Raw genomic sequence first — 21,879 nt, forward strand, 5'->3', positions numbered from 1 at the left:
GATAAAGATCTGCCCGGATCGCAGGATCCGCACCTGGCTGCCCTCGGGGAGAATTTGTTGCTTTTGAGCAAAAAAAAAAAAAACAAAACCTAAAAAACCCATGTTATGCAGTTGCTCACGGCAGCCGAAGAAGTTTATCTTCTTGATGTATTATCTAGATATTAAAGAAGAAAAAAAATAAAGTGCAGGAAATTCAGCATGATTATTCGAGACTCGGGAGGCCGAGGTGGGAGGCCGGCGGGGTGGAGGCCGGCCTCGGATACTAGGAAAAGAGACCCTCGGCCGCCTGGGGAGACCCTGCTCCAAAAATAAAAATAAAATAAAAATAAAATAAAAATAAAATAAAATAAAATAAAATAGGGCTGGGGTGTAGCTTGGAGGTTGAAGTCCCCTGAGTTCTATCCCCAGGACAATTAATAATAATATTATTATTATCATAATATATAATATTTTATGTTATAATATTATGATAATATTTATTATTATTATTATTATTATTATTATTTAGAATTTTAAGAATGAAAAGTGTTGGTGTAGTCTGAAGGTTCTCCTGGGTTCAGTCCCCAGGATAATATATGATAATAATAGTAATAATAATAATAATAATAATAGTATAATAATGTTTTACATTTAAGAATATTATATAAAAATAGGTTATACCATATTGTAGCAGATTACCATTATATAAAATATCCCATAAAATTTCAAAAATAAATAGGGCCCAAGGACAATTCCCAGGACAATAAATAATAATAATGATGATAACAATAATAATAATAATAATGATGTACAATGTTATTACATATGATAATATATAATAATATAGCATATTGTAGTATATTATCATTAGATAAAATATTCTGTAAAATTTCAAAAATAAATAGGCCTGAAGGACAATTCCCAGGACAATAATAATAATAATAATAATAATAAATGACGTATAATAATGTTATTACATATAATACTATATAGTAATGTCACTACATGTGATAATATATAGTAATATATTGTAGTATATTATTATGTAACACATTCTATAAAATTTCAAAAGTACATTGCAATATATATTGTAATACGTTTTGTAATAATAGATATTAATAACATATATCATAATGCATTATATTTATTAATATATGTATTAATATTATATGCATTAATATATGTATTATAACATATATTATAATATATAATAACATATATTGTAATCGCAGTTACAATAATATATATCAATAACATTTATACAATATATTATATGCATTAATAACATATAATGTACTGTGTTGCAATAATGTATATTATTAACATATATTTCAATGTATTATATGTATTAATAACATATAACAATATTTATGTATTAATGACATATATTATGATATATATTAGTGAAATATGTTACAATATATGTATTAGTGACATGTATTATATTATATATTAATAACATATTACATGTATTAATGAGATATATTATAATATATGTATTGATGAAATATATTATGATATATTAATGAAATATGTTACGATATATGTATTAATGACATAATATATATGTAATAATGACATATTATAATATATGTTAATAACATATAATATATGTATTAATTAGATATATTACAATATGTATCAATGACATATATTATGATATATTAATGCAATATGTTACAATATATGTATCATTGACATATATGTATTAATGACATATATTAATAACATATCATATATGTATTAATGAGATATATGTATTAATGACATGTATTACAATATTATATATTAATAACATATATTATATGTATTAATGAGATATATTATGATATATTAATGAAATATGTTACAATATATGTATTAATGACATATAATATATATTAATAACATATATATGTATTAATGAAATATGTTACGATATATGTATTAATGACATGTATTACAATATTATATATTAATAACATATATGTATTAATGAGATATATTACAATATATGTATTAATGAGATATATTATGATATAATAATGAAATATGTTACGATATATGTATCGATGACATATATGTATTAATGACATATAATATATATTAATAACATATCATATATGTATTAATGAGATATATTATGATATATTAATGAAACATGTTACGATATATGTATTAATGACATGTATTACAATATTATATATTAATGAAATATTATGATATATGTTAATAACATAATATATGTATCAATGGCATATATTATAATATATGTTAATAACATAATATATGTATCAATGAGATATGTCACGATATATGTATCAATGACGTATTATAATCTGTTCCGTGCATTAACGACATATCACAATATACTATATATTAGCAACACGTAACATTATATAATGTCATTATATATAATATAATATAATTTATTAATAAATAACATAATAATATTTATTAATAAATAATCTCACAACGAAATCTAAGCCACGCGGCCGTGCGCGCTGCAGCATAAATTATAATGAATGTTTCACCGTAATATAAATACACATCGCAGTAGTCATGATTGACAGGTGCCAATCAACATCGCACTATCGCTACTTCTACCGCGCAAGTGAATTCGACGGGAACTCGGCATTTTTTAAAAAACGGATTTCCCCCCCCCTTTTTTTTTTTCCCCCGCCGAGGAGAATTCTAGAAAAAGACAAACAAACAAAAAAACCCCAAAAACCCACAAAAATCCTTTTCAGGTCCGAACCGTAATCGCACCTTTTGATTTTCCTCAAAGAAAGGAAATTCCTCGGAGACGCCGCAAAATTCCAGCTGCTTTTTTCTTTCCCTCCAGCTTCAAAATAATAATTATTTTTACAGAGAGAGTCTGTAACCAAAAAAAAAAATAAATAAATAAAATAAAATAAAATAAAATAAATAATAATATTTTTTGTGACGGTTTCAAGTACCCCCCCCCAATATAAAATAAAATAAAATAATTGTGACGGTTTCAAGTACCCCAAAATATAAAATAAAATAAAATAAAAAATAATTGTGACGGTTTCAAGTACCCCAAAATATAAAATAAAATAAAAAAAGAAAAGAAGTTTCTAGACCCCCCCTCTCCCAGGCTCCTAACATGATCGCTTGTGTCGGTTTCAAGGGCCCCCGACCTCTCATTTTCTGTCACATGTTCCTTTTGTGCCTGATTTTTAGAGCTTTAAAAGAAAATGTTTATTTTCTTTCTTTTTTTTTTTTCTGAAAGAATTTTTAAACAATGTCCAGAGTCAGGATTTTTTTCTTTTTTTCCTCCCGGCAAAGAAAGACCCGGGCTTTAGGATCAACCGTGTCTGGCGAGGAAAATGAAATAAATAAGATATTTCAGCGAGGAAAATGAAATAAATAAGATAAAATAAATTCGGGTGAAGGAAGATAAAAAGGAACCTAAAATAAGAGAAAGTCAGATAAAGGGTCAAATAGGAGAAAGCCAGGTGAGATACGATGAAGTACGATCTAAAAAAAGTAAAAAATAAAGTAAAATAGATAAAATAGCAAGTAAAACCGAAATAAGAATTAAGTCAAATAAGCATAAGGTAAAATGAATAAAATTAGAAATAAAGCAAGATGAAATTAAGAATAAAGTAAAATAAGATAAAAATAGACTAAAAAATAAGGTAAATAAAGTAAAATAAGATAAAATAAAATAATATAAAATAAAAATAAGATAAAAATGAAGTAGAATAAGGTAAAATAAAGTGAGATAAAATAAAAATAAAATAATATAAAATGAAGTAAAATAAAAATAAAATAATATAAAATAAAAATAAGATAAAAATGAAGCAGAATAAGGTAAAATAAAGTGAGATAAAATTAAAATAAAATAATATAAAATGAATATAAAATAAAGTGAGATAAAATAAAAATAATATAAAATGAATATAAAATAAAATGAAGTAAAATAAAAATAAAATAATATAAAATAAAAATAAAGTAAAAAATACAAATAAAGTAAAAAATACAAATAAAGTAAAAAATACAAATAAAGTAAAAAATACAAATAAACTAAAAATAAAATAAAGTAAAAAATAAAAATAAAGTAAAAATAAAAATAAAATATAAAATAAAAATAAAATATAAAATAATAAATTTTAAAGTAAAATAGAGTAAAATAAAATAATGTAAAATAAAAACAAGATAAAAAAGAAGTAGAATAAAGTAAAATAAAAATAAAGTAAAAGTAAAAACAAAATAATATAAAATAAAAAAGAAAGTAAAGTGATATAAAATTAGAACTAAAATGAAAAATAAAATAAAAATATAAAATAAAACAAAAGCAAAGAAAATAAAGTGAAAGAAAATATAGATTAAATTAAAATAAAAGTAGATGAACCCGGTCGCTGTTACCTGGAGTCCCGCCGGCGGCTCCTGGGCGCAGGCCCGTCTGTCTGTCTGTCCGTCCGTCCGTCCGTTTCTTCAAAGAGCTTTTCTGTTCTAACTTGCAAAAAAAAAATAAATAAATAAATAAAAAAAAAAAGCAAAATACACGGCGGAGCCTGGAAGGAAACCGCCGGAGACGCCGGCCCGAGGCCAAAACCACACCCGGGGATTTTGTTGGCGTTTTTTTCCCCAGAGGAAAAAAAAAGTCTCGTAGTTGCCTGAAAAAGGAGAAAAGGAGGAAAAAAAAAGAAAAAGAAAAAGAAAAAAGTAGTAGTTATCTGAAAAAGGAAAAAAAATTTTTTTAAAAATTAAAAAAAAAATTTTTTTTTTCTGGCCGACGGGACAGAGACCCTCGGCTACCCAGTGAGACCTGTTTTTAAATTAAAAAAAAAAAAAAAACCAAAAAACATGAAATTGGACTGGAGGGAGGATGAGCCCGGATGGGAAAGAAACCAAAATAAATAAATAAATAAATAAATAAATAAATAAATAAATAAATAGAAAAAGAAAAAGAAAAAAAGGGAAAAAATAAGAAAAAACACAAGAAACTCCTATTTTATTTTATTTTATTTTTTTAGTGACTTGATGTTTCGCCGGGTCCTGGTTTTTATTTTTATTTTTATTTTTTATTTTTTTTATTTTTAATTTTTTTCCCCCCTGCGAGTTCGCGGCGGCGCCCAGCCCGGCTGCTGAGCCAGCGGGTTTTGTTTATTTATTTATATTTTTTTTACGACACAGGCTTTAGCTTTGATGATTTTAAGATAAAAAAAAGTGCTTGGCGACCGAGCGCCCAGGCGGCCGCGAGTTCACCTGGGAAAATTGCCCGGACAGAGAGGGGTGTGTGTAAAAAGGGGGAAAAAAATCCAATTAAAAAAAAAGCTGAGTAAAAAAACAATAATCTGATTTAAAAGAGAAAACTCCGATTCAAAAAGAAAAGAGAATACGATTTAAAATAGAGAAAAAAAAGCCTATTTTAAAAAATCTGATTTAAAAGAGAAAAAAACCCGATTAAGATATGATTTTTAAAAGTTTAAAAAAGAAAAAAAAATCGGATTTAAAAGAAAAAATTCTCATTAAGATATTTTAATAAGTTTATTTAAAAAAGAAAAAAATCTCGATATTTTAAAAAGTTTATTTAAAAGAGAAAAAAATCCGACATAAAGGAGAAACAATCCAATTTAAAAAAGAAGAAAAATATGATTTAGAAAAGAAATAAAACCCAATTTAAAAAAACCCTGATTTTAAAGAGTAAAAAGATTTTAAAAAGAAAAAATATATGATTTTTTTAAAAAGGCGACTTAAAAAATTTTAATTTTATATTATTTTATGTTACTTATTTAATTTTTTGTGGAATCTGGGTCTCACTGGGTGGCTGAGGGTCTCTTTTCTGAACACCCGAGGATAGAATTTCCTGGCCGGGGTCCAGGCCCCGTTTCACCCTTCATATTTGGTCTGAAAATTTTTAATTACGGACCAGGAAAAACAAACAAAAATACAACGATAATAATAAAAAGTAAATAAAAACAAAGTCGGGCGCGGGGGCGCACGCTGGTCATCCGGGCATTCGGAGGCTGAGACCGGAGGACCGCGGTTCGAGGCCGGCCTCGGCTGCTTAGTGAGACCCGGTTTCAAAATAAGATAAATAAAATTAAAAATAAAATAAAAATAAAAAATAAATAAAAATTTAAAAATAAATAAAATAAAGAAGAATAAGGAATTATGTTGTGCAGGGTGAGACCCTGCGGGGTCTAATACCCTTCTTTTAAATACTAATTAAAAAACTTTTTTTTCCAGCCCCATTTATCCAGAGTTTTACTTTCTGTGGTTTTAATATTCCCCCCGATTCAATAAAAATATTGAAAATATAAGATTATTTATATAATAATCATTATTCTTTATATATTCATATGTATTTATATGGTCATTTATTGAAAATACCTTCTTCTCTACAGTGTATGTTTCTGGTGCCTTTACTAAAAAAAACCGTAAATGTGAGGATTTCCCTCATTATCTCCTTATCCGTGTGTCTGTGTCGATGCCGACGGCACCTTTATTTTTATTTTTTATATATTTATATATTTTATACATTTTTATTTTTTATATTTTTATAATTTTTGAATATTTTTATTTCTATATATTTTATATATTTTTATTTTATATATTCTTATATATTTTATATATTTTTATTTTTATATATTTTATATATTTTTATATATTTTATATATTTATATATTTTTATTTTTATATATTTTTATATATTTTTATTTTTATATATTCTTATGTTTTCATATATTTTTATTTTTTAAAATATTTTATATATTTTTATTTTTAAAAATATTTTATATATCTTTATTTTTTAAAATATTTTATATATCTTTATTTTTATATATCTTTATTTTTATATATTTTATATATTTTTATTTTTATGTATTTTAATGTATTTTTATTTTTATCTATTTTTGAATAGTTTTATGTATTTTTATTTTCATATATTTTACGTATTTTTATTTTCATATATTTTTACATATTTTTACTTTTATACTTTCTCATATACTTTTATTTTTATATATTCACCCCGTTCCAAATTTCACCATCGGGCCTGTTTCTGGATGCTCCGCGGATCGAGTGGGTAAAATTCCTGCGGTACGTGTACGCGCGGGGGGAATATTACGCGGCCCGGAAGAGGAGCCGATGATGTAAACTGGCAAGAAAAAACGGGCCTAACCCGGAGCCAAAGGTGCCCGGAAGTGACGTCAGGCTGCCGCGCTCGCCGTGTTCAGGGCCGTATATGTTTCCGTGGCAGCCCGGGCGAAACTCGGGCTCCCGCGCCTGACCCCGCTGACCCCGCGGGTTCAAAGAGCACCGCGTCGTTCCCGGTGTATCCGGGTCATCGCCGACCCGGGAGGTTATATTTAATTATAAAAATAAAAATTAATTAATGGTAATTACCGCGGAGCCGGGGAGCGCGGGGGCGGGGGGGGGCCCTCATTAATATTTAATTATAAATGACGTCCCCGACATCCGGGCATCTGGGGTCACTGTCCGCGGACCGGGAGCCGGGCCGGGGGCGCCTGCGCCGGGTGAGCGGGAAATTGGGTTAAAATGGGGTTAAAATAGGGTTAAAATGGCAAATAAGTGTGTTTTTTTTTTCCCTACAGAGCCGGGGGCGGGTTTTAATTAATTTTAATTTTAATTTTAATTATTTTAGTAATTGAACCCGGAGGCGTTTTAATTCCCCGCGGCAGCCCCGACGTTGATTTTCTGTGTTTTTTTGTATTGAAAAAAAAAAAAAAAAGGTCTCAGTGGGCTGCCGAGGGTCTCTGCGGCCCCCAGGGTCCCAGAAAAAAAAAAAGGTCTCAGTGGGCTGCCGAGGGTCTCTGCGGCCCCCAGGGTCCCGGATGACAGACAGGAGAAAATGATTAAAATTTTAAAAAAATAGGAGAGAGTTTTCCCGTCTTAGCCAGACTTTTATTTTCTGTGGTTTTAAAGCTCCCCTCTCCTCGGTCAATAAGAATATTGAAAATATAAGATTGTTTATGTAATAATTATTAATTGTTCTTATATGTTCGGTGTATTTATGTAGCGATTTTCCATAATATTCAGTTAGAATATTGAAATAGGAATATTCAGTAATTTAAGATTATTCATATAATTATTAATTATTCTTCATGTATAAGAACATTAAACATATATGATTACTTCTATAAAAATTATTCCTTGTATATAAGAATATTAAACACATACGGTGATTTCTATAATTATTAATTTTTCTTTATATATAAGAATATTAAACATGTAAGTTGATTTCTATAATTATTAATTATTTTTTATATATTCTATGTATTTATATAGTGATTATTCATAATATTCAGTTAGAATATTGAAACAGGAACATAAAATGAGAATATTAAAAATATAAGATATTCGTATAATTATTAATTATTCTTTATATATAAGAATATTAACATATAAGATGATTTCTATAATTATTAATTATTCTTTATATATTCTATGTATTTATATAGTAATTTTTCATAATATTGTTAGAATATTGAAATAGGAACATTCAATGAGAATATTAAAAATATAAGATTATTCGTATAATAATCATTAATTATTCTTTATATATAAGAATATTAAACACACATGATGATTTCTATAATAATTAATAATTATTCTTTATATATAAGAATATTAAAAATATAAGATGATTTCTATAATTATTAATTATTCTTTATATATTCTATGTATTTATATAGTGATTTTTCATAATATTCAGTTAGAATATTGAAATAGGAACATTCAATGAGAATATTTAAAATATAAGATTATTCATATAATAATTATTTGTCATATATAAGAATATTAAATATGTAAGATGATTTCTATAATAATTATTAATTATTCTTTATATATAAGAATATTAAACACATATGATGATTTCTAGAAAAATTATTAATTCTTTATATATAAGATGATTTCTACAATTATTAATCATTATATATTTGTAGATATTTATATAGTCATTTATATTAGTCTATTCGAATATTGATAGAGGAACGTTCAATAAAAATATTGAAAAAATACGGTTATTTCTCTAATAATTATTAATTATTCTTTATACGTTCGGATTGGAATTCGATATTGGAATACTGAAATAGCATTCAATAATAATCTTGAAAATATAAGATTATATTAAAAATATGAATTATTCCTCAAATATTCATATATATATATTTATATCATTGTTCTTCATATTAGTGGATTCAAATATCGAAATAGGAACGTTTCATAAGAATATTGAGAATATAGGATTATTTACATAATTATTATTAGTCTTTATATATCTGTATATATTTATACAGTCATATCATTCGGTTTGAATATTCAAATAGGAAATATTGAAATATTGAATATTATTTCGATCGAAATAATATTCAATAACGATAATGAAAATATAGGAAAATTATATATAATTTTTAAATTAAGTTTCTGGGCATGGAACCCCGGGTCTCGAACATGCTATGAGCCATATATATATAATTTTTTTAAATTTTCCTTTATTTTTTGAAATATAGTCATTTTCTTTCAAAAAGGCATTGTTAAAATTTATTTTTGAAGCAACAGCCCTTTTATTTCAAGAGGGCAATTTATTCTTGCACCAGGGACGGCCGGCGCGCATCCTATAATTACTTTTTATTATTATTATTATTATTATTATTATTATTATTATTTTATTATTATTTATTATTTATTTTTATTAACATTAAAATATATTTGGAAGCTTTGGTTTAGTATAAAAAAATTTTTTTTTCTCAGCTTGCAAGTATAAATATACGCAGAATTCTGCAGATGGGCTCCGGAGGCCGAGGCCGGAGGCCGGTGGGGTGGAGGCCGGCCTCCGCCACTGAGCAGAAGAGACCCTCGGCCCCCCAGTGGAACCTCTTGACTCAAAATTTTTTTAAAAAAATAAAGAAATGGGGCTGGCGCTGCGGCTCCGAGCTAAAAAGCTCCCTTTTTAATTTTAATTTGTTTTTTCTTTTTCTTCCCCCAGGTCAAAAAATAAGAAAGGAAGCATGAGCCGGGCGACCTGCGGCGGGTGAGGGGGCCGCGGCGGGGGCGCGCCGTCCGTAATGCCTGTTTATATATCTATTTACCCATCTGTATATTTATCTATTTATCTGTCTATCCATCCATCCATCTATGTATCTAATTTTATTTTAATTTACTTATTTTATTTTTATTTTTTTTTTGGTGCCGTGGCTTGGATGTAGGGGTATCCATCCATTCATCTATCTATTTTATTTTATTTTATTTTATTTTATTTTATTTTATTTTATTAACTTTCCTGATACTTTTATCTATCATCTATTTCTTTTCTTTTCTTTTCTTTTACATTCAATTTATACTATTAAATAAAAATTAAAAAAAAAATAAAGAAATTTTTAGTCCGGGACGAGTCACGGCGAGAGGCCGGGAATTTGCCAGAAACGAAGAGGCTGGAAAATGGCTGCTTGATGTCGACGCCATTTTTTTTTCTTTTTTTTTCTTTCTTTTTTAATTTTTTTTTTTGTTTTTAGTTTTTTTTTTTTCTTTTTTTGTTTCTTTTTCCTTTTTCGTTTCTTTTTCCCTTCTTTTTTCTTTGGTTGTTGATTTTTTTGACTTCTCTTTTCCTTTTTTTCGTTGTTTTTCTATTTTCCGTACTTTTCCTCCTGTCTGTGTCTGTGCCTCCCGTTTTTTTTAAATTTTTTCTTTTTTTTGTTTCTTTTTTTATTTTTTGTTTCTTTTTTTGTTTCTTTTTTTGTTTCTTTTTCCTTTTTCATTTCTTTTTCCCATTTTTCCCTCTTTCGTTGTTGATTTTTTTGACTTCTCTTTTCCTTTCTTTCCTTTTTTTTCTATTTTCCGTACTTTTCCTCCTGTCTGTGTCTGTGCCTCCCGTTTTTTTTAAATTTTTTCTTTTTTTTGTTTCTTTTTTTATTTTTTGTTTCTTTTTTTGTTTCTTTTTTTGTTTCTTTTTCCTTTTTCATTTCTTTTTCCCATTTTCCCCTCTTTCGTTGTTGATTTTTTTGACTTCTCTTTTCCTTTCTTTCCTTTTTTTTCTATTTTCCGTACTTTTCCTCCTGTCTGTGTCTGTGCCTCCCGTTTTTTTTTTAATTTTTTCTTTCTTTTGTTTCTTTTTTTATTTTTTGTTTCTTTTTTTTTGTTTCTTTTTTTGTTTCTTTTTCCCTTTTGTTGATTTTCTGGTTCTTCTTTTCCTTTTTCTCGTTGATTTTGCGTTTCTCTTTTCCTGACTTTTCCTCCCGGGGGTTTTCTTTTTTCCCCTTTTCTTCCCTTTTTCCTGCAGCGTTTCCGTGTCGTTTCCGTCTGTTCCAGGCCGCGGCCGTGGCTGGCGCTGTGCGCGCTGCTCGCGCCCGTCGCCGGCGCCGTCGTCACCGTCAACTCCAGGCCCAGCGTGCTGCTGCTCGTGGCCGACGACCTGGGCATCGGCGACCTGGGTTGCTACGGCAACAGCACCATGAAGTGAGCCGGGCGCCTTACTTTTATCCGTTTAATTAATTAATTAATTTATTTTTATCTAAGTGTCTTCTTTTGCGGGTCCGGGGCGTTCGGCCTCCGCGCTCCTCCCCAGTCGGAGGTCGGCTTCCATAACTTAGCAAAGAGACCCTCAGCCCCTCGGTGGGACTTTCTTTATTAAAAAAGAAAAAAAAAAAAAGAGTAAAATATGGCTGGGGCCGTAGCTCAGAGGTAGAAAGTCCCCGGGTTTCAGGGACATTTAAATAAATAAATAAATAAATAAATAAATAAATAGATAGATAATAAAGATAAATAATAATAAAAACGGATGAGTAATGAAAACAAAATAAGTGAAATAAAAATTAAAAACGAAATAAAAATAAGTGATAAAATAGAAATAAATGAAATAAAATAAAAATTGTGAAACTAACAGTAAACGAAATAAAAACAATTACAAGACTAAAAGTAAATGAGATTAAAATAAGTGAAATAAAAGTGATAAAAATAAATGCTAATAATAAAAATAAATGAAATAAAAAAATTGTGAAACTAACAGTGAACGAAATAAAAACAATTACAAGACTAAAAGTAAATGAGATTAAAATAAATGAAATAAAAGTAAGTGATAAAAATAAATGCTAATAATAAAAATTAATGAAATAAAAATAAGTGAAGTAAAATTTAATTGATTAAAAAAATAAAGAATCGTCTCCAAGTACGGTCACGTGCTAAGGCCCTGGGGTCCGGCCCGGGCGAGCGGGGATCAGACAGTCAATCGACGAACCCTTCTCCTCCCGCAGCACGCCGCACCTCGACCGCCTGGCCCGCGAGGGCGTGAGGCTCACGCAGCACCTGGCGGCCGCGTCCGTGTGCAGCCCGAGCCGCGCCGCCTTCCTCACCGGACGCTACGCCGTGCGCTCAGGTGGGAGCCGGGCTCAGCCAACACTTTCCCTTGTTACTCCCATTTCTTCTTTCCTCTCTTCCTCTCTTACTTCCTCTCTTTCTTCCTTCCTCCCTTCCTCTTCCCTCTCTTTTTTGATTTCTTGCTGCTCGGCACTTCACAGACTGTCAGGTCAGGTGGGATCCGGGCTCAGTCAACACTTTCTCTTTACTCCAATTTCCTCTTTCCTCTCTTCCTCTCTTACTTCCTCTCTTTCTTCCTTCGTTCTTTTCTCTTCCCTTTCTCTCTTCCTTCGTTTCCTTCTGCCAGACGCTCCATGGACTGTCAGGTCAGGTGGGATCCAGGATCAGTCAATACTTTTCTTATTTTACACCAATTTCCTCTTTCCTCTCTTCCTCTCTTACTTCCTCCCTTCCTTCCTTCCTTCTTTCCTCTTCCCTTTCTCCTTTTTTTCATTTTTTTCTACCAGACACTTCACAGACTGTCAGGTCAGGTGGGATCCGGGCTCAGTCAACACTTTCCCTTTACTCCAATTTCTTCTTTCCTTTCTTCCTCTCTTTCTTCCTCCCTTCTTCCCTTTCCTCCTTTTTTCTTTCTTTCTTTCCTCTTCCCTTTCTCTCTTATTTCTTTTCGTTCTGCTACACACTCTGCGGACTGTCAGGTCAGGTGGGATCCGGGCTCAGTCAACAGTTTTGTTCTTTATGCCAATTCCTTCCTTCCCTTTCTTCTCCCTTCTTTCCTTTCTTCCTTTTTTCTTTCTTTCTTTCCTCTTCCCTTTCTCTCTTATTTTCCTTCTGCTACACACTCTGCGGATTGTCAGATTAGGTGGGATCCTGGATCAGCCAACACTTTTCTTTTACACCACTTTCTTTCTCTCTTACTTCCTTTCTTCCTCTCTTCCTTCCTTTCTTTATTTCCTTTTCCCTTTCTCTCTTCCTTTCTTTCTGCCAGACACTCCACAGACTGTCAGGTCAGGTGGGATCCGGGCTCAGTCAACACTTTTCTTCTTTACGCCGATTCCTTCCTTCCTTTTCCCCTCCCGTCTTTCCTCTTCCTCCTTTCTTTTAGTTCTTTTCTTTCCTTTTTCCTTCCTTCTCTTCTCCTCCCTTTGTCTCTTATTTCTTTTCCTTCTGTTAAACACTCCATGGACTGTCAGGCCAGGTGGGATCCGGGCTCAGTCAACACTTTTTTTTTTGTGGTCCTGGGCTGGATCCCAGGGGCATCCGACCTCCGAGCTCCACCCCCAGCCCTATTTTTTATTCTTTATTTTGAAACCGGGTCTCACTGAGTTGCCGAGGCCGGCCTCGAACCGCGATCCTCCGGTCTCAGCCTCCCGAATGCCCGGATGACGCGCGCGCGCGCCACCGCGCCCGGCTGGTTTCGTCCAACTTTATTGGATACGCGCGTCCCGAGCGTCCGTCCCTGGATGTTGTAGCGGGGGCTGCTGGGACACGAGCTACTCAGGGATCAGGGGAAGGAATACTATGCAGCCAAGAAAAAGGCAGGCCGGGCGGGCAGAGGGGAGGGCAGCGTCTCGGAGGTGTTGGGGGGGTCGCTCACGTGTCGCCCGCCCCTGTGCACGTAGGCATGGCGTCCGACTCCGAGCTGCACCGCAGCCTCAGCTGGCTGGCCGCGTCGGGCGGGCTCCCCGGCAACGAGACCACGCTGGCCGAGGTGCTGCAGCAGCGCGGGTACCGCACGGGACTCATCGGTAGGTAGGCCCCGGGGGGCGCGCGCCCCGTTTTATTTATTTGGGGACGGGGTCTCGCTGAGTTGGGAAGGGCCTCATCGAGTCGCCGAGGCCGGCCTCCAACCCGGGCCTCGTGTCTCGGCCTCTCGCGTGCTGGGATGGCAAGCGCGTGCCCCCGCGCCTGGCTCCGCATTATTATTATTAATTTATTTTTATTTATTTTATTATTTTTTTGGCCTATTTCCTTCGCGTCTATGTTCGTCGAGGGTAAACATGACCTCTCATGGCCTTCGAGCCCGCTGCCCTGGGTTCTCAGGCCAAGGTGACAGGAGAGCTGGGTATCATAGTGGCGAGGGGATTTTATTTTTTTATTTTTTTATTTTTTTTTCGGGTCTGGGGATGGAACCCAGGGGCATTTGACCTCCAAGCTACACCGCCGGCCGTATTTATTATTATTATTATTATCATTATTATTATTAATGTTATTATTGTTGTTATTATTATTATTATTATTTTATTTTTAATTTATTTTGCGGATCTTGGGATGGAACCCAGGGGCATTTGACCTCCGAGCTACACCCCGGCCCTATTTTATTATTATTATTATTATTATTATTATTATTATTATTGTTGTTGTTGTTATTGTTATTATTATTATTATTATTTTATTTTTAATTTATTTTGCGGGTCTGGGGACTGAACCCAGGGGCATTTGAGCTCCAAGATACACCTCCAGCCCTATTATTATTATTATTATTATTATTATTATTATTATTGTTATTATTGTTGTTGTTATTATTGTTATTGTTATTATTATTTTATTTTATTTTTAATTTATTTTGTGGGTCTGGGGATAGAACCCAGGGGTATTCGACCTCCAAGCTCCACCCCCGGCCCTATTTATTATTATTGTTTTTGTTATTGTTATTATTATTATTATTTAATTTTAATTTTTTTTGTGGGTCTGGGGATGGAACCCAGGGGCATTTGACCTCTGAGCTCCACCCACCCCTGCCCTATTTTTCATTTTTTACTTTGAAACCGGGTCTCACTGAGCGGCCGAGGGCCTCGCTAAGTAGCCGAGGCTGGCCTCGAACCGCGATCCTCCAGGTCTCAGCCTCCGAATGCTAAGATGACGAGTGTGCCCACTGCGCCTGGCAGATGAGGTGATATTAAAGCCAGGTATCACGGTGGCGGCGACTTTTAGTCAAATATCAAGGTGATATGACAGCCGGGTATCACAATATTAGGGGGGAATGCACCTTGGATGTCGAGGTGATACGACAGCCGGGTATCATAGTGCCGAAGGGACATTACAGCCAGGTATCATAATGAGGGGACATTACAGCCGGGTATCATAATGCTGAGGGGACATTACAGCCGGGTTTCTTAATGAGGGGACATTACAGCTGGGTATCATAGTGCCGAGGGGACATTACAGCCGGGTATCATAGCAGCGGGGGGGAACGTTCCCTGAACGTCGAGGTGCTACGACAGCCGGGTATCTCAATACTGGGGGGCACGCACCTTGGACGTCGAGGGGCCACGACAGCCGGGCGGCCCCGCGCCGGGGGCGACGCCCCTCACGCCGAGCCCGCCGTGTCCGTCCCCGCAGGGAAGTGGCACCTGGGCCTGAGCTGCGCCGCGCGGGGCGACCACTGCCACCACCCGCTGAGCCAGGGCTTCGAGCACTTCTTCGGGCTGCCGCTGGGGCTGCGCAACGAGTGCTCGGGTCGCGCGTCCGAGCTGCACCCCGGGGTGCGCGCCGGGCTGTGGGCGGCCACGGCGGCCCTGTCGCTGCCGCCCGCGCTGCTGCTGCTGCCCCTGCTGGCGTCCGCCGGCTGCCGCCGCCGCCCGGCGCCCCTGCTCGCCGCCGCCGCCCTGAGCGCGCTGCTCGCGCTGCTCTTCTTCGCCGCCTGGTTCTCCAGCTACGGCCTCGCGCGCCGCTGGAACTGCGTCCTCATGCGCGGACACCACGTGGTGCAGCAGCCCGCGGACCCCGCCAGGCTCGGCGCCATGATGCTCAGGGACGCGCTGCGCTTCCTCGACAGGTACCCGGATGTGGAGGGGGGGGATGCGCCCCGGGGCCGCGCTAATTTTTATAATATTTTAAAATAAAATATTTCAGTACCTGTCATGTTTTAAAATAAAATATTTTAATTTTTATAATATTTTAAAATAAAATGTTTCAGTACCTGTCATGTTTTAAAATAAAATATTTTAATTTTTATAATATTTTAAAATAAAATGTTTCAGTACCTGTCATGTTTTAAAATAAAATATTTTATTTTAATTTTCATAATATCTTAAAATATTTCAGTACCTGTCATGTTTTAGAATATTTTAATTTTTATAATATTATAAAATATCATTTTATTTTACACGCGTTTTTAAATTCCTAAGCATTGTCGGTCGTCATTCTTGTTACTGAACTTTTTCCGGCCTGTCCCAGGCACCAGCGCGCCCCGTTCCTGCTGCTCGTGTCCTTCCTGCACGTGCACACGCCGCTGCCGACGCGCGCGAGCTTCGTGGGGCGCAGCAAGCACGGGCCGTACGGCGACAATGTGGAGGAGCTCGACTGGATGGTGGGTGAGTCGGCCCGGAAATACATTTTTATTCCCTCCATAAGATAAAAAAACAACAACAAAAAAACCCCAAAAAACCCGGGCGTGGTGGCGCACGCCTCAGGAGGCCGAGGCCGGAGGATCGCAGATTAGAGGCCGGCCTCCGCCGCTCAGCGAGACCCTCGGCCACCCATTGGGACCTTATTTCCAAATTTAAAATAAAAAAAACAGGGCCCGCGGGTGTCGCCGCGACCCGGGTTCGCTCTCCTCCTCCGCAGGGAAGATTCTGGAAGCTCTGGACCGGGAGCAGCTGACCAACAGCACCCTGGTCTACTTCACCTCGGACAACGGAGGCCGCGAGGAGGCCGCGGACGGCGAGGCCCGGCTGGGCGGCTGGAACGGAGTCTACAGAGGTGCGGCCGCGGTCCTCGGCGCAGACATCCAGAGGTTTCCGCCCCTGGGTCACTTGGGAGGCCGAGGAAGGAGGTCGGCAGGTTGGAGGCCGAGGCGGGAGGCCGGCTGAGGCCGCCGAGCACAGAGACCCTCCGCCGCTCAGCGAGACCTCGTTTCTAATTCAAAATAATAATAATAATAATAATAATAATAATAATAATAATAATGATAGCAGCTAAATAAAAGTGGGCAGCTCGTCATCCCAGCTTTCGGGAGGCTGAGACGGGAGAATCGCGGGTTCGAGTCCGGCCTCGGCTACTTAGCGAGGCCCTCGGCAGCTTGGTGAGACCCGGTGTCAAATAATAATAATAATAATAATAATAATAATAATAATAATAATAATAATTCAATTTTCTAAGACTGTCCGAAGCCACTTAGCATCTTATTGTCCAGTACCACCGTTTATTTGTGAACGACGTTATCCGGTCTTTTTTTGTGGCTGAGTAGTATTCCACGGTGGTAAATGACAAATTCGGCCCTTTTTTCCTGGCCGGGTAGTATTCCACGGTGGTAAATGACGTTATCCGGTCCTTTTTCATATCTGAGTAGTATTCCCCAGTGGCAAGTGACATCATCTGGTCCTTTTTCATGGCCGAGTAGTACTCCAGGGCGGCGCGTTTCTCAGGAAATCCGGTTCCGGGTTCACGCCGGCCGTCTTTCCTTCCGGTTTCCTGTCCTTCCTTCCCAGGCGGCCGCGGCTCAGGCGGGTGGGAGGGCGGCATCCGCGTGCCCGGCATCTTCCGCTGGCCCGCGGTGCTGGAGGCCGGCGCGGTCATTGACGAGCCCACCAGCCACATGGACCTGCTGCCCACGCTGGCCTACCTCGCGGGAGGGACGCTGCCCCAGGACAGGTGAGAAGGGAGGCCGGCCTCCACCCTGGGGCGGAGGGAGAGACCCTCGGCCTCCCACCGGGACCTTGTTTCCCAATAATTAAAAATAAAAATACCTGGGAGGCTGAGGCCGGAGGCTGGCAGGGTGGAGGCTGAGGCCGGAGGCTGGCAGGGTGGAGGCCGGCCTCCGCCACGGAGCAGAGAGGCCCTCGGCCACCTAAGAAAAAAGAAAAGGAAAAAGGAGACATCAAAGAAAATGATGGATCGGCCATGTTGGGGGCGGGGCTTGGTTGCTAAGAAGCGGTTTCTAGGGGCGTGGCAGCCATGAGTATGAGTTGGAGGCTTGGCAGTTGAGTGGCGGTTGCTATGGGGCGGGGTTTGGTTGCTAAGGAGCGGTTTTTAGGGGCGTGGCAGCCATGAGTATGAGTTGGAGGCTTGGCAGTTGAGTGGCGGTTGCTATGGGGCGGGGTTTGGTTGCTAAGGAGCGGTTTTTAGGGGCGTGGCAGCCATGAGCATGAGTTGGAGGCGGGGCTTGGCAGTTAAGGGGTGGTTGCTGGGGGCGGGGCTTGGTTGCTAAGGTCTGGTCGCTGGGGGCGTGGCAGCTATGTTGGAGGCGGGGCTTGGTTGCTAAGCAGCGGTTGATGCAGGCCCGGCAGCCATGTTGGAGGCGGGGCTTGGCAGTTGAGAGGTGGTTGCTGGGGGCGGGGCTTGGTTGCTAAGGAGCGGTATCAAGGGGCGTGGCAGTCATGTTGGAGGCGGGGCTTGGCAGTTGAGGCGTGGTTGCTATGGGGTGGGGCTTGGTTGCTAAGCAGCGGTATCAAGGGGCGTGGCAGTCATGTTGGAGGCGGGGCTTGACAGTTGTGGGGTGGTTGCTCTGGGGTGGGGCTTGGTTGCTATGGGGTGGGGCTTGGTTGCTAAGGAGCGGTGTCTAGGGGCAGGTCAGCCATGTTGGAGGCGGGGCTTGGTTGCTAAGCAGCGATTGCTGCAGGCCTGGCAGCCATGTTGGAAGCGGGCTTGGCAGTTGAGGGGTGGTTGCTGGGGGCGGGGCTTGGTTGCTAAGGAGCGGTTCCAAGGGCGTGGCAGCCATGTTGGAGGCGGGGTTTGGTTGCTAAGCAGCGGTGGCAGCCGTGAGTACGAGTTGGAGGCGGGCTTGGCAGTTGAGTGGCGGTTGCTATGGGGTGGGGCTTGGTTGCCAAGAAGCGGTTTCCAGGGGCCCGGCAGCCATGTTGGAGGCGGGCTTGGCCGCGGAGCGGTTGCTGGGCGGGCCCGGTTGCCAGGGCGCGGCTTCTGGGGGCGTGGCCTCGGGCATATAAGCTCCTCCCCCTCCGCGCTCTCACCCCCGGCACTTTTTCTTTTTCTTTTTTTCGTATCATTTTCTGTTGTAAAAGGAGCTTCAATGTTTAATGATTTTTTAAAAAATACCTCACGTATCAGATTTTTTTTTTCTGACCATTTTAGTTACAAAAGGAGCTTCGATATTTAGTGACATTTTCTCTTTTTAAGAAATTCTGTGTATTAGATTTCTTTTGCCTTTTTGTTATAAAAGGACCTTCAACGTTTAATAATTTTTAAAAAAGCAATCTTATGTATCAGATTTCTTTCTTTTTTATCATTTTTTTATTAAAGGACCTACAACGTTCAGTAATTTTTTTTCAAAAAATTCTCACGTATCAGATTTCTTATCATTTTTGTCCTTCAACATTTACTAATTAAAGAAAAATTTTCACGTATCAGATTTCTTTCTTTTTTTTTTAAATCATTTTAGCTGTAAAAGGAGCTTCGATATTTATTGAGATTTTTTTAAAAATAATAATTTTACGTACCGATTCTTTCTCTTCTCCGGTCTCCTCGCTCTCTCTCCTCGGGCGACACCGTGGCTGCCGCGGCGCCGTCCGTCGCGCCCGCGTCCCCTCGTCCGTCCTCAGGGTCATCGACGGCCGCAACCTGATGCCGCTGCTCGAGGGCCGCGCGGCGCACTCGGAGCACGAGTTCCTCTTCCACTACTGCGGCCGCCGCCTGCACAGCGCGCGCTGGCACCAGAGGGATTGTGGGTAACGGGCCGGGGGGGTGGGAGGCCGGGGAGGGAGGCCGGAGTCACACACGCAGCCGGGGGGCTGGGAAATGGCAGAGATATGAGTCGGCGTAGAGCAGAGACCCCAGGGCACCCAGTGGGACCTGGTCATAAAAATATCAAATATATTAAGTCGACACGGTAGAGACCCTCGGCCACCCGGTGGGACTTTTTCTAGAAATATAAAATATAAATCAGTCGACATAGCTGAGACCCTCGGCCCCCCAGCGGGACCTTGTCGTAAATTATAAAATATATACACGGTAGAGACCCTCGGCCCCCCAGCGGGACCTTTTTTTTTTTTATAAATAAGAATGACAAGCCGGCGCTGTGTGTTTCAGGCGGCACGGTGTGGAAGGCGCACTTCGTGACCTCGCGCCCGGGGTCGCACGCGTGCTCGGGGGCCGTGACCCTGCACGACCCCCCGCTGCTCTTTGACCTGACCCGCGACCCCGGCGAGCGCCGCCCCCTGGACGCGGAGGCGGAGGCCGGGCTGGCCTCGGTGCTGCGGAGGCTGGAGGCCGCGCGGGCCGCGCACGAGGCCGCCATGACCCCGGGGCCGCCCGCGCTGACCCCCGCGCGCGACCTCTGGCTGCCCTGGCTGCAGCCCTGCTGCGGGCGCGCCTGCGCCTGCGACCGCGCGCGGTGAATGCTGGGAGCGCGCGGGGGACGCCGGGAGCGCGCGAGGGACGCTGGGAATGCGTTCGGGACACGCAAAGGACGCTGGGAGCCCACGCAGTGGATTCTGGGAATGCGCGCAATGGACGCTGGGGACTCGCAATGGATGCTGGGGACACGCAATGGACACTGGGAATGCGTTCGGGACACGCAAAGGACGCTGGGAGCCCACGCAATGGATGCTGGGAATACGCGCAATGGACGCTGAGACGCGCAATGGACGCTGGGGACTCGCAATGGATGCTGGGGACGCGCAATGGACGCTGGGAATGCGTTCGGGACACGCAAAGGACGCTGGGAACCCACGCAGTGGATGCTGGGAATGCGCGCAATGGACGCTGGGAACACACAATGGACTCTGGGAATGCATTGGGGATGTGCAATGGACGCTGGGAACCCTCGCAGTGGATGCTGGGAACACACGCAATGGACGCTGGGAATGTGTTGGGGATGTGCAATGGATGCTGGGAACACACGCAGTGTATGCTGGGAACGCGCAAAATGGACTCCAGGGACGCGCAATGGACGCTGGGAGGGCACGAAATGGAGGCCGGGAAGGCGCGCAATGGATGCTGGGAGCAGGCGCGGGGGATCATGGGAGCGCGGGGCGGGGCGGGGAGCGAGCGCCTGCCTCAGCCTCCCAAGGTTGGGGAAAACGAGCGTAAACGGTAAACAAACACGTAATGAATAAGTTAAAAAGTAAATAAAAATGTAAGAAAACCTAAACAAAAAGGAATAAATTTTCAGAATAAATAAGTATAAAAATATAAATAAAAGCAAGTAAGGATAAGCAAGTAAAAATAACTAAAAGAAGGGAATAAAAATAAATAAGAATAAATAGATAAAAAATAAATAAAAACAATTCCCATCTCAATATTTCCAACTTTCAGCCTTTTTGAGACGTGGAATTTAAAAAAAAATCAACCACTAGGGGGCGCGGCCGGCCTGGCCATCGCCACGATGAGGTGATTTATTTTATTTTATTTATTTTTTTAAGTGGTTTTTTTTTTTCGTTTTTCTAAGGCCCCGTGTGAGCAAAACGCGGCTCTTTGGGGAGGAATTCGACAGAGAAACGTCTTCTCTGAAAATTATTATTAACCATTATTAATTATTTTTATTATTTTATTATTTTATTTATTTCATTATTTTATTTTATTTATTTAATTTTATTTAATTTATTATTTTTGCGGGTCTGGGGATGGGACCCAGGGGCATTCGACCTCTGAGCAATATCCCCAGCCTTACTATTAATATTATTATTATTATTATTGTTATTATTATTATTGTTGTTA

At 38.9% G+C, this 21,879-nt stretch overlaps 1 protein-coding gene across 1 annotated transcript; it reads left to right on the forward strand.

The window, feature by feature from the left end:
* Positions 1-7,391: 7,391 nt before the first annotated feature.
* On the forward strand, positions 7,392-20,558 carry ARSH (arylsulfatase family member H; the record flags this gene model as incomplete). Its single annotated transcript, XM_080719539.1, has 10 exons — positions 7,392-7,466; positions 11,231-11,406; positions 12,201-12,322; positions 13,887-14,012; positions 15,607-16,042; positions 16,444-16,580; positions 16,834-16,968; positions 17,697-17,859; positions 19,764-19,885; positions 20,251-20,558. The coding sequence occupies 10 exons, from the start codon at positions 7,392-7,394 to the stop codon at positions 20,556-20,558; spliced, it is 1,800 nt and encodes a 599-aa protein (XP_080575665.1).
* Positions 20,559-21,879: the final 1,321 nt, after the last annotated feature.

The sequence above is a fragment of the Muscardinus avellanarius genome (genome assembly GCF_963383645.1).
Source record: "Muscardinus avellanarius genome assembly, chromosome: X".
Lineage (NCBI taxonomy): Eukaryota > Metazoa > Chordata > Mammalia > Rodentia > Gliridae > Muscardinus > Muscardinus avellanarius.